General features: G+C 40.8%; 1 protein-coding gene across 6 annotated transcripts in view; it reads right to left on the reverse strand.

Annotated features, from left to right (window-relative positions):
• The window catches only part of LOC137107790 (glutamate receptor 4), a 92,195-nt gene continuing 78,740 nt past the window's right edge, over positions 1-13,455 (reverse strand). The window contains exons 12-16 of one of the 6 annotated variants that reach the window (XM_067491779.1): positions 10,874-11,072; positions 9,830-10,077; positions 6,695-6,809; positions 4,719-4,856; positions 1-1,833 (exon numbers count right to left, since the gene is read on the reverse strand). In XM_067491779.1, the coding sequence (XP_067347880.1) occupies positions 1,669-1,833; positions 4,719-4,856; positions 6,695-6,809; positions 9,830-10,077; positions 10,874-11,072 (865 nt within the window). In that variant the 3' untranslated portion in view covers positions 1-1,668. Of the gene's footprint in view, positions 1,834-4,437; positions 4,857-6,694; positions 6,810-7,401; positions 7,558-9,829; positions 10,078-10,873; positions 11,073-13,455 lie in introns of those variants that run through there. The other 5 variants (XM_067491778.1, XR_010912083.1, XR_010912082.1 and 2 more) reach the window with 5 other exon arrangements.

The raw sequence follows: 13,455 nt of genomic DNA on the forward strand, positions 1-13,455 counted from the left end.
ACAATTTGAACTTGGTTTTTACTTAAAAAAGATCAAAATAAAGATGTACAATTGAACGAAAATAAGAAGGACAAAGAGGCTTCACCTGAAATATTTCAGCTGGTTTTTCTCTGCTTCAAACGTCTCTGTCTAGCCACAACATCATGTATGGGAATGAACTGGGTAAGAACTTGCTGAAGATGTGGCGTTTTGTATCCTATGGCAGATTGTCCATCCACTTTCCAAAAGAGATGAGATGAGACACTTTATCAGTGAGACTGGAGCAAATACATTTCTGCTACAGTGTGTTCAGCCGCCCCAGAGGATCCACAGTGTTTCAATAAGTAAGGGCTCTAACATACAAACAGTGGCTTCATCAGCTCGGGTTTGACGTCTTACTGGAAATACAATACCATAGACACTTCATAGAACGTAAAATGGGAAATGAGAGCGTTTTTCAATTCCATGTCATGGTTTCATCTCGTCTCCACACACATAATGATCTAAAAGATCTAAACAGATAGTATTTGACTGTCGACATTTAAAAAAAGAAGTCAGACAGCTTCTTTTTTTTAATTTCTCAGTACAAAAAATATTTGAAAGAATGGAAAAAATAGTTCTATTCTGACTGAAGAAATTTGATTTATAAAGCTCTATTCGTGAGCAACTCTCTGGGTCTACATCTGCACAGTGAGGGTTGTGATTTAAGGATTGGGTGTGGAGCTAGTTAACATTCATTGTTGAATATATTTATGAATTTGTATTTAACAGGTATCAGAATACTTGGGCAGTTGATACCCCTTCACATTTAGATTACTTTGAATGATCCTATATAATACAGTTAAGTATTGAACACGTGACAACTTTAAACACCGCCTTTCCCATGCCTCCTCCTTTAAGTGGCATCATCTTTTTCATTATTGCAATGATTAAAATCTTTAAAGATGGTTTACAAAAAAGAACTGTCTTCCTGTCCACTACAATGTCTGCTATGTACATCTGTTTAAAAAGCAAGCATGTTACACAGTCATCCCTATGTACAGCTAGATTCTTCATTTTTTTTATGGAATATACATATTTACTTATTTTCACAGTTTCCTATGTTTGCTCATATATTCAATATCAATAGATTTCAGTTTTGTTATTATAAATACAAATATTCTCCATCATATCTTCACGGCACTGGGCTACGACTTCCCCAGTGTCACTTGTTGATATCTAGTGAGACGGTTGTCTCTTGCACACTGCTCACTGTGTAGCAAACACTGTTCAGTTTGAAAACAATCTTGACTGTGGTTCAGTTCTTGCCAATTTACAGCAATCTAAAACACGCACAGTTTTGAGTTTCAAGTGTACAGTTTTCTGGTCTTCATTGTTATCATATATCATGATATTTTTTTTTTTTTCCATTTTCTTCCACTTTGTTCCTCGTTCATCACTGGAGTTGTAAAGGTTGAATGGCTCCAGTGGATTCACATAAACCCACTGACTGTGATTGTTCTGTCTCCGGCTTGCACAGAGAATCCATCAAGCCACATCGAGTCTAACAGTGGGATTTGTCGTCTGCTCCTCTGTCGGTCCTGTCCTGTTTTTTCTTGGTGGTTAGTTTCTTCTGGTTTCGTGGGTGGCGCAATTATTGTTCTTTTGTCTGTTGTTACTGGAATAAGGCACTTGAAAGGTTTTTGGTTTTCACGGGAGCTCAGAGGAGACCAGGGCGAGGCCGGAGCTCTGGCGGAGGGGAGGCCCGGTGTGAACGGCCTTGGGACAGTCGGGCGTCAACACACGTCCGTTCTCCCCAACGCTGCCTGTGATGGACAGACGTGCCTTGTTCCTCATGGCTTCTGTAAATGTTAGCTGAGAAAAAAATAAAGAGATAGGTTTGTGTACACAGTAGATGATAAAGATAACTGAACAGTGGCAGATTGGAGTTTTAGAATATGATCACTTGTTCAATTCTTTATAATACATGAAGGAGACTTCTGAGTCTTATAAGCAAATTAGGCCCTGAGCTAGACCCCAGTAAAAAAAAAACCCAAACTCTTTCATACTTTCCTTTAAAGTTATTTGTGAACATGCTGTAGCTCTGACAATTATTATCAGTTGTGTAACGCCAAAAAAAAAAAAAAGCTAAGATCTGGGAACATGATGACCATGGACAGTCCAACCTTGTCACTTTATTTATAGCTTATACAACTAATTTGCAAATATGGTTTGTAAGAAATGTAATTATGACCAGATTGTGTGTTGTTTTTCCTCTGGTGGGATCATGTTTTTTTTTTTCTTAATTATATTAAACATCACTAACAGCAACATTCGTGGACATTATACTTCTTTCTTATGGTAATGTTCCGGCACTTACAGCATTTGGTTAGGGAACGTTTGTGGTCTGGGAAACATCCATCGTTTCAACATGTAACATGTACATAAAACCAAATCCAAAATCTTTCCACCAGACTGCCTTTGTTGCCTAAACCTAAACACAGAGGGGAACTGTGGAGCTTTTTTTGCCCATCACCACCTGCCCTGCTGCTCTCTTATTAATGCAAAGCTTCCTTCATTCATTTTTGCTTCCTTACATATCTGGGAAAACAGTTAAGTAGGAGATTGTGTGGATGTAATTAATGGGAGACAGGGTTCAGAAAAAAGGGGGCAAACCCATAGCATTGTATTTTTCACAGCGGAGCTCCTTGGTGATTAAAACCTGGATTAAATCTCACTGAAGCGGTTGTTAATGTCATAGTGGTTGTTAATGCGGATTTGTCAGTCACAAATCCACATTGACGAGTGACCGAATGTTCACTTACATGGGACTGCTTTACAAAGAAGTGAAAAAACACATGATCCATGCCTAGAAATCTGAATCATAAAGTAATTTGGTTGTTTGGATGCTAAGGTTACCCATAGATCCACACCACAATGCTTACTTATGCTCTTTTCTGAAGCCCAGGACCTTTAGCACTTCAGCTAGTAACTAATAAAAGAGCAGTGTGATGTAGGCTGCATGGCCTTACTAAACATCCAAATATTTGACATTTATATTTTAACTACCATTGTGTTGTTGCCATTCAAGTTTGAGTAAAACTAAAACTCCAATCTGTGTCAATATGAACTGTAAAAAACACAGGTAAAATACACTGCAGCTGTACATTCAAATGTATACATTAAGGTTGCAGAACCACAGAGCCAGAAAACACCTTTCATAGCCATTCAGGACAGAATCAAGCCAGCCCCATACTACATGTACATGTCCAATAGCGACAGAATTATTATACAGTGAGTGATAGTTGCAGGCAGTGGGACAGGGAGGCTGACTCAGCAACAGTCAAGCTAATGAAGAGTTTGTGCTGAAGTGCTGATGAGGGACACATAACTACGCTGGACAGATACACACCGAGTGGGTTATATGAAATTCTAATGGTCAAGGACCTTGGGGAAATATCTGGCCAAAATCAGCTCACACCAATAATAGTAGCTCAGCTCGAGGGATACATAAGTTATGTTTACTTTAGGCCTACAATGTATAGTGTTCAAATATGGCTTTAATATATAGGACTTCCTGTGTGCTCACGGCTAGTCTCTAATTAAAGCTGTACTTTTGTTTTACATGAATGGTTTATTGAAACTGATAGACTTGAGACAACAAGCTCCCTAAGCTCCAGCAAGTGTGTGTGAACTGTATGTGTTTGTGTGTGTGTGGCTTAAAAGAACCTGCGATGGCTTTTTATGGAAAAACAAACGTACAGAGAGTACGATTACACATTAGATGGGCAGATGTTTTGCGGTTGGATGAAATGCCCTCACAAGTATAATGTGTGTACAAGTAAGACATTGGTCCTCATTTATCCTGTCCTACCTGCTGAAAGAGGCAACATTTTGTGTTGTATTCCAGTAACAACAACGTTTCATCAAATGCATAAACTCCACTGGGTCAAAGGTGCCTTTAAGATTAGAAATGTATTCTAAGACTGTTCTTATGAGTCCTATGCAAATTATGCAAATGTGTACATTTCTCACATTTACGCCTGTTAATGCAAACCACTACACTTTCTAATCAAATCTCTAATTTTGATAATGGTGATCACTCCTGGCATTTATTTTGTGCCTTTCTAATATAACTGAATTTGAAAATTAGACGGGTATACAGTCATCTTCCCGTTAAGTTCAAAGTGACTAATGCATTTCTGATTTTGGCAGGAAAATGGGTCACACATTATGTTCGCTTCATAAATGAGGGCCAACGTCTGCAACCACACAAGCTGCGAAGCATTAGAGGCGACGCCATGTCTGAGGATGGCTCATTGCTTCCTTTGACATTGAGAAAAAAGCTTGAACGCAGACGAGGACGTCACATCACCACATAGTGAGCAGATAAGACAGAGTGGGAAGCATTTTGCCACTGGTCACAACAGTCACTCAGCATGGCAAAGCTAGCACGGGGTAATGATAGGTTTCACTTACAGTCTGTGCAGGGAGCTAGTGAGAGGGAGGCAAAGTCTTAGGTGGACCTTGTATGAAAACCCCAACTACATCTTATCAGTTTCCCCATCGCTGCCATACCCATTGAAAACCTCACTAAACTCGACTAAGTTATGGGCGCCCGGGCTGGGCCTCGGACTCTGGCTTTGGCTCTGACTAGGTTCTGGGCTATGGTGTGGGCTGGCTGTCTGGCAGGGGCAGCAGTGGCGGTGGGAATGGGGGTAATGGGCGTGTTGGGACTGGGATTGGGATTGGGCCTCCACCTTCATTCTCTTGGCCTCGTTGCGTGACTTGTAGCAGAATTCAATGAGGGCCACCAGCATGGCCAGGCCCAGGCCCCCGACGAGGATGTAGAAGACCCCCGCCACGTTGCTCAAGCTGAGGGCCTGGGAGGACTTGTCCTGTAGCCAGCAGGAAGAGGAACAAAGACAGAAGTCAGCGCTAGTTATAGCAGGGGTAGAAGTGCAAACAGTCACTCAACATTGGCATCACACATAACAGGGAAATTTGAAAAAACTCACATAAATTTCACAACATGCATGCACACTCACACATCACTTCAAGTTTCACTGCACTACTGTGACCTCTCAGTCTACTGAGGCACAGCTGTATGTAGCCAAAAACTATCCTCTAACCCTAGCTAACATATTTAGAATACATTGGAGAAAGAAAAGAGTTATAGACCTGTGCTTTAAAGGGTAAGTTCAACCAAATTACAAAAGCCACACATTTACACTGTGAGTACTGCTAGATGTGCAAAAGTAATAAGATAGTAGTTTTGTAATCGCTTACATGGAAACACAACAGTTAGATTCTGTGAAACAAGTGCTAAACAACTGAATACACTCAAGTAAAATACAAGCACAGTATCTCAAAAGTGTACTTGGGTACTGTTCTTCGTTGCTGAGATGTCCGCTAGCTTTCATCTAATGGCTCTGGTACTAGACTCCAGACTATAAGTAGGGTTTAATCAGTCCAAATGTAAATGTAAAATGTTTTATTTTTATCAGCAAAAACATAAAGAGGAAAATTTATAGAAATAAAAAAAGATCAAATGTTCCAATCCTATCGCTCCACCCAGATCTGATATTGTCTGATTTGTCTCTTTAAGGTACATTTAATAACTCTTATGCTTCCAATTTCATAATTTATTTGGTAACTCTGTTTCTTTTGCACTTTGCAGCTATGTTTGAAATCCAAAGCTCCAAATTAACCATGGATATGTCTTCCACTGTGCCCTCTGGGATCACAGCTTTCAGTGCTGCCAAATATTTTAGCCAAACGTTTTTCATCACTATTACCTTTCTCAGACCAAAGGTTGTCCATTGTACACGGGCCTTAAGCCACTTTCTACACAAGGTAGTCCCTAGAGGTAGTGCCTGTGAAAACTGCTGAGGCTGAGTTCTGTAAAGCAGCAGGGACCATTACTCTTCAAGATGTAAATAAAGCTATCTGCATGGCTAGATACAACTAGAGGTAGGAGAAATGTGTTTTTTGTATTTTGGATGAACTGGCCCTTTAGTTTTCCCTTTATATTCCACAAGCTTTTCTGCATTCACCTACATTCACATTTTTACTCCCTTGCTGTATATTAAAATGTATGCAGCTTATCTTTCTGACCTCTCTCATTTATTCTCTCTCCAATAAATCACCTACATTCTTAAGAGGTTTTCAATCTGCTACCTCTATCCAAACATCTGTCATGCTCGGCCTCACTTGCAGGTGAAAGCATGTGTGTGAGTCCTGCACTATAGGGGTCTGACTGGGAGGACATGACTGATGTGGAGGGTACATGCTGCTCTGTTTCAAATGTGGCCACACTCTCCATGCTCCAGTGCATCACCAATGTGGATCAGTCTTCAGTGTGCTACTACACCTGAGGCATACAGTAGAAATGACATCTAATGTGACATACAGTAATGTCTGAACATGCCCTGGGATCATTGTACGTGACAACCAGTGTGAGTGTGAGCCTTCATCTGCAGTTGCAACACATAGCTTAGCTGCCGTAAAACTCTTAGCGTTGCGTCATGCCTTGTTTCTGTCATGCTGTATCCCTCAGGCTACGCCTTAAGTCTCTACCTGCATGTCTGTCACTCGCTCTGGCTCTTTCTCAGTGTTATGTGTGTGCGTCATATCAGCCAGCCTGCTGTAATAACAGAACAGTACTGCCAGCGTTATGAAAGTGTGCAAAGAGACAAAGAGAGGAGGGGAGGCTCCCAGGCTGGTGGAGACTGACCTTACTTCCCGAGTCCTTGGGTCCACACTCCCCTTTATCGTACCACCATTTGTTTTTCAGTTTGTCTAAGACTCCTGCTTCACTCAGTTTCAATACGGCAAGGTTTACAGGCGTTCTTCAAATCACGGGGGACGGGGAAGGGTGGGGTGGGGAAAATAACATAAATAACATCATAGGACATGTTATTTTATGTTATTCAATCAGAAGAAGCCCAACAAGAGCAACTTAGTACTCTTCACAAAGTGACGAAGCCGGGAACAGGCCCCACTTATGCTACATGTCTCTTTGCTCATCTAGGCAGCAGTTTGCAGGGTTGGGTTTGTTGGTAAACCCTACAGGGACAGGGTAGAGCTAACAGACATATACGTGGGGCCCCGGCTGCATCGCTTTTCTGGAACAGGCACATACTGCCGGGACCTTTATCACAACAAGCACAAAGGCTGTAGCAAAGAAACTTGGTTTGTAGTATCCTTCAACAACAACCCAGGACGATACTACTATTATCACATTCCATACTTAAATTAAATAAGTTGCTAATGATGATAAAGGCCAACATTTCAGTTTGTACTAATACTACAGCGAATATTTATACTTCAGCAGTAATGACTCTCGCTTCTTGGAATGAGACTGTCAATAAGCAGCATTGCTTCATGAGGATCGACCCGGCAGATGCCCCTGTTACCAACAAAACACATTTCTCTGTTTACCCGCATCAAGGTCACATGGGCATAGGGACATAGCGGCTAACCTTCTCGCCACCGCCTCCGCTGCCACACTCTCCTTTGTCGTACCACCACTTGTTTTTCAATTTGTCCAACAGGCCTTGCTCATTGAGTTTTAAGACTGCCAGGTTAACTGCACTTCTTGAAAACGATAAAACATATTTGGTGAGAGGGGTGAGTATGCTGTCCAATTTGGGAGTAAAGGAAGAGAGGGGAGGGGGGGGAAGGGAGGAGTAGCAATAAGAGAGGGACAAGGGTGGAAAAGTGTGTTAATGGTCTAAACGGTTACATCCCATCCCAGGACCCAAACACACACTGAACTCAAATCTCTCTACATTAATGTGTAGTTCTGTGCACAAAAATATTAATGTTACAGTACATTAAGAGATTTACACCAGCATCTGCCTGATGTATAGGGTCAATTTATTTTTATTAAAAATCTGATCTGTCCAAATTCGAAATGAGGTAGTTGAAGGACATTTTTTTTTAATTTTAATGTAATGTACCATGTGCACAGTACATGAATAAGCTAGTGGAGCTGGAGCCTGAATTTTTAGTGTTGGCATTACAGTAGCTTACACCCACTAGCTTCAGCTGAATTCTTCTAGCTAATTATGAATGAAAAATCTGTTGTATTATGTTTTCTTACCCAGTAAGGAAAAAATGTGCAAAATACAAGACTTCATTGAAAATTCTCATTTTAAACCTTACATTTTTCAAAAAATATTTTGGCAATGAGCACATCCAGTCCCAAAATATCAGCATCAGCCAGTGCTTTGAGAAAAAAAAAAACACCTCCACATAGTTCAGACCTGTTTTACACATCTATATAATGTATGTGTGTCAGCCAATTCAAAGCTCACAGGATTTCCAAGCATTAAGCTGTTCTGGAAAATCATAATTGACTTGCATAACATGTCTTTGAAAAGCTGTTTAAAATAAATGTGCATCTTAATTTCATGGGCTCTCTTGAAGGCTGCTGTAGTGATGTCTGATGATAGAGGAGAGAGAGATTTGCCTCAGCGTGTATTTTGATCCTTTTAATTTATTTGTATCATTATGAAAAATAAAACAAAATAGTCAGTAATGGCGATGGAACACAAAGCAACACAGCTGATATATTTCTGTTAAAGGTGATTGTGTTGTTGCAGAGCCACCTGAATGAACAGCCTTGACCAACAATGTGGCCCAATCTTGATGTTGCTGGTGTGTTTCCTCGCTGATATCCAGACAAGGGGCTGACAGAAGATGATAATCCCTAAATACAACAAGATGGAGGCCCACAGAAGGGGAGTACCACGATCTGTCATCGTGTCATCTGACTCTTCCTGGTCAAAGCAGTGGCTTAAAGCTGGCACCAGCTTGGCTGCAAAACGAACCAGTAGCTTCTCTGCCCGACTTCAGGCTCAACATAGGCAGAGGAATTTACAGAAAACAACTAACTGGGTTTGATTTACTGTCTGTGAGGAGTTGGCTCCTTTTTAAAACAAATTACCTTCCTCCTATCTGTTCAGTGTTAGCTTATTGTTTTCCGTGCACCCTCTAGTTGCATATGATTAATGGTAACAGTGTTCAGCAGATTTGCTTAGGCTCTCCGTAGTATTTCTTTTTTGTTACATGTGCAACAATCCAGCAATCATGAAGCTGTTCTCTCCTGGTTTGCACACACATACACACACCTGTGCAGTTTTGCCTTTAGTGTATTTATCCATTCCCTTTGGTGAGACCTTGCTGGAGGCTTTGATCGATGAGTGAACGGATTGAAAGTGCAACTCCCCACAGTAATGACACTGTATTCTGTGGCAGGTCTGTAAATTCCACTATGCGCAGGAGGCAGTGACAGAGTCTGGCAGAGTTACCCAGGGCTGAGTATTCAAATGGCTCCCAAAACACTATTTCTGTCACTTAGTGGAAAAGAAAGAACCAAGCAACTGTGAGTAAAAGCTGAAGTAGCATTAGCTAAATATATATATATATATATATATATATATATATATATATATATAAATAATATAAATACCTATTTACATTTGTGTATAAAATTCCAGATGAACTTTAATGGCTTTTTCTAGATAAGACATTTTTAAATGAGGTTATTAATGCTTCAAGCATGCCATTGCAACATCTTTGCCCAAACAGCAAGCACAAACACAAAGATTTACCTGGTGTGGAGAGCTGTGAAGACAGAATAAATGAAATAAAAACCTCCCTGCATCAACACAATGACCCTCACATGCATGCAACAAACACAGATGTCAATCAGCCACTACTTCTGCCCTAAAATAAAGAAACAAAATGCCCCACCCACCCACACCAAGCAGTAAGTGGTGACAGAGATAGAAAAGGCGGCACACCAGGGAAGGTGGAATACCATAACAACACGTAGAACATATTGTTACACTATTCCACCCACCTTAACTGTGAACCCTTGGGTGTGGCAACTCCGTAGCCTTTGGAGTCCAAGTTGCCTCCCACTTTCATTGTGTCGCAGGGCTTGCGCTGCTCTGTGTACTCATTCATAGTGGACTCCAAGAGGAACGCATATTTCCCTTTGGACTTGCGGACTCGTGCCACGCCCTCAGCTGTGGTCTTGGTGAAGACTGTGGGCTCGGCAGACTTCATGTATCCCCACATCTTCTCATAGACGGCAATCTTTGACCGCTGTGGGGTTTTAAATGCAGGTTGGAGGTTGAAAAGTAGATGTGATGTGAGAGATGGGGAAGACAGGTAGAAAGAACATGTATCACATTTACTAGATTTTGTTTGATCACAATCTTCCCCAAAACAAGGAACAATTATCTTTCCTTTTAACAGCAACATGTCATGTAATGTTACATAAGGAGGTTCTACCCCTACCCACCGTAGGCCTAAAAAGGGGCTGCTAACAGTAGGAGCTAATTTCTTCACAAAGAAGTAAAGAGGCTCTTTATTTTGATTACACTGGGTTTAAATGGTAAAAAGTTTTCAAGGGGAGGAAATGTTAAAAAATCTCAAATCCGACACAGGGTAAAGATCACAGGGTAAAGATACAGAAGATGCAGTATTTCACAGATTTTGTCAGAACCTGAAAAGCTGCATTAGCCTGGTGGGGATAAGTGCTGCATACTGAGAGGATTTTGTTTGGAGTACATCTTCATGTGCTGCACATGTTCAGGATAACGTGAATGTAACTTTATCACTTGCTTTGGCATGGGCTCTGTAAAACCCAGCATCCCAGTAACTGTGTCGATGCACACTAAAAAAAATTTTTAAATTCCTAAACCTAATCAAGAGCAATGGTTATATTTCTTTTCAGTAACTTCTTTGACACAGGACTGCTTAGGAGATCTACTAAGCTTCATTGTGTTTCTGCAAATGTTTAACAGCTCTTCTCTCTAGTGTGTTAACCATGCGAGTCCTGCATGAATGCACCTCCCTGAATGAGAGGAGACCAATAATCTTGTTAACACCAACTCACCCTGAAGAACTCTTTGGTTGAGCCAGAGTCCAAAGTGCCGTAAGCGATATCTGTCTGTTTGGCCAGGTCCTCTGCACTCTCAATGGGAGAAACCATCCTCTCCACCGTGAGGAAGGCAGCTAAGTTAGCCGTGTAGGATGAGATGATGATCAGAGTAAAGAACCACCACACTCCTCCTACAATGCGTCCCGATAATGATCTTGAAACAGAAAAGAGAGTGGAAGACGAAAGGGAAGGACGATTGTGGGAACAGTTTGGAAGGATTCGAAAGGGAAAGGTAGAGGATGGATAATAGGGGGGAAAGGAATAACAGGAAGGAAGTGCCAGAAAGTCAAGGTTGGAAATGATAATTGGAGGGTTGATAAAAGTAAAATTAGGATAAAGTAGAGGAGAGTGAAATAAGAAAAAGGAAAACAGTCAGTCAGTGTGGGAAAAGAGAATAGAAGGCAGACAATTAGAATGAAATGACTGATTACAGCATGGAGAGGATCCTGATGTGCCACCACAAGGTGGAGCTGTGACAACACTCAAATCTATCAAAGCTGTATTTACCCCTCATTATTGCAAATTGCCTCATTAAAAAAATAAATAAAATAAACACCAGGTATGTGCTAAACAGCTATTATAAAGTAAAGGTAAACTCCCCTCTTTTGGTTTATTGGTAGGATGAAAAGAGCTGCAGGTTCCCTCTGCCTGTTCTTTTCTTGTTTGTTCACTCTAGGAAGACAGATAGCTCGCTGCTCAGGAGCAGCGGAAGGTCGTGAGGAGAATCTTAAACCATAAATGCTGCATTGAGGAGAACAAACATGATCTCCCCTTGGTGCAAATCAAACAGCAAAGGATACAAAACCCTCAGGCCTCCTTGTCAGACTGAGAGAGAGAGCAAGTTGTGCATATAAGGAGAGGGGGGAGGGACATCTGCAACACTCAGTGTTTTTGGGCTGGTATTTCCACTGTGTCTTGTTGCAATCTGGCAGTGTTCCATAGTTCCCACTACACAGAGGATAATTTGTTCCCAGTGTCCTGTAACATGAATGCATGTACAAAGTGGCTGTGTCCTCAATCAGCTCCACATACAATAAATGACCTGACACAGCCCAGTGCCGAAACACTTAAAAAGCCACGATTACCAGGACCTCGAATGAACCTTTTAAAGAAACATTTAGGGTACTCGAATCTGTTATAACAAATCACAGTTTTTTTGCCGACAGTTCTCCTGCAGAACCATCATTCTAACCAATGAATCACTGAGGAAACCTTTGTTTTCTTGGCCTGTACCGATGAAAGAGCCTGTGGCAAATTCCAATAGAGAAGTGCTGCAGTAGAGCATGTCTCCTCCACACACACACACACACACACACACATACACAGACACACACACACACACACACACACACACACACACACACGAAACAGACTTACTTACAAAACAGACTTACTTGACGTATTAGGTCTTTGAATACAAATGAACTCCCCCGTTTTTCTATCCCCACACTCAGTTCTCTGCCTCTTTGAGACCATTGAGAGTATCCTTGTGGCTTTTGAGCACAAAGAGCTAAACTGTAAAATTATGACTTAAGGAATAATGATGCATGATGAGATGTGTGGATGGGTCCTATCCTCTCTCTTCTTCTGACTCCCTTATTTACTTTTCCTACCTGCCAAATCCCTTCATTCTCTCTATCAGTCTGTCTCCATCTTTCACTATGGTTCCTTTTCTTAATGCGAGCAGCAAGGACTGAGGAGTGTAAGAATGGGACCAGAGGAGGAGAGTCTCTTTCCCATCCCTTCAACCCTGTGTTTACTGAATGATACCACTGACTTTGATCCACAGTGACACACTTCTGTCTCTCGATGGGCCTGCAGTAAACAAAGGGGATGGGGTAAGGGGTAAGAAAGACTTAAATCTAAGAGCTTTGGTCATTTCCAGGCCACAATAGTGTATTTCTTTTTCTTTATTTTATAACAAAACAGTTAACCTTCAATTCTGCTTATTTTCTACTTTTTTTCAAATTTATTTTACATTTTTATAGTAAATGTTTCAGCTCATTTAGCAAAAGCAAAATTTTCAGCTATTTTTAAATAGTTCAGCCTTAATTCAGCTCTTCCAGCTTTGCTTGGAAAATTCTTTTAGCGCCAAAGCATTCACAGAGCATTTTCTTTTTGGAAATGATTTTTCTAGTTGCCACACATGTTAGTATGTTAGTTAAATACCATACCTTTTAGGATATGCTTTATTTACAACATTATGCACTGTAGAGTAGGTATAGTTTATCACTTAGGCTTTTTATACTATGTATATGGAAACTGAACACTAAAAACTTGGCCATTTAAAAATTACATTGAGGAGAAAAGTTTGTAAGTAGGTCAGTGTTATGGTTTCTAGCTGAGAGTTTTGAGAGCTGAGGAATCATTTGCATTTTTTGCAGTATGTGCTTATCCAAGAGTGGTCATTAGTGTGTTATGTGTAATAAGAAAAAGGTTTCAATGCAGTTACATGTTAGGAAAAATGGCTGTACCGATGTATGTGCTCAGTTTTCCCACATGTGGACGACACAAAAAAGCCAAATGGGGAAAGGACT

The sequence above is a fragment of the Channa argus genome, chromosome 22, assembly GCF_033026475.1.
Source record: "Channa argus isolate prfri chromosome 22, Channa argus male v1.0, whole genome shotgun sequence".
NCBI classification, from domain to species: domain Eukaryota; kingdom Metazoa; phylum Chordata; class Actinopteri; order Anabantiformes; family Channidae; genus Channa; species Channa argus.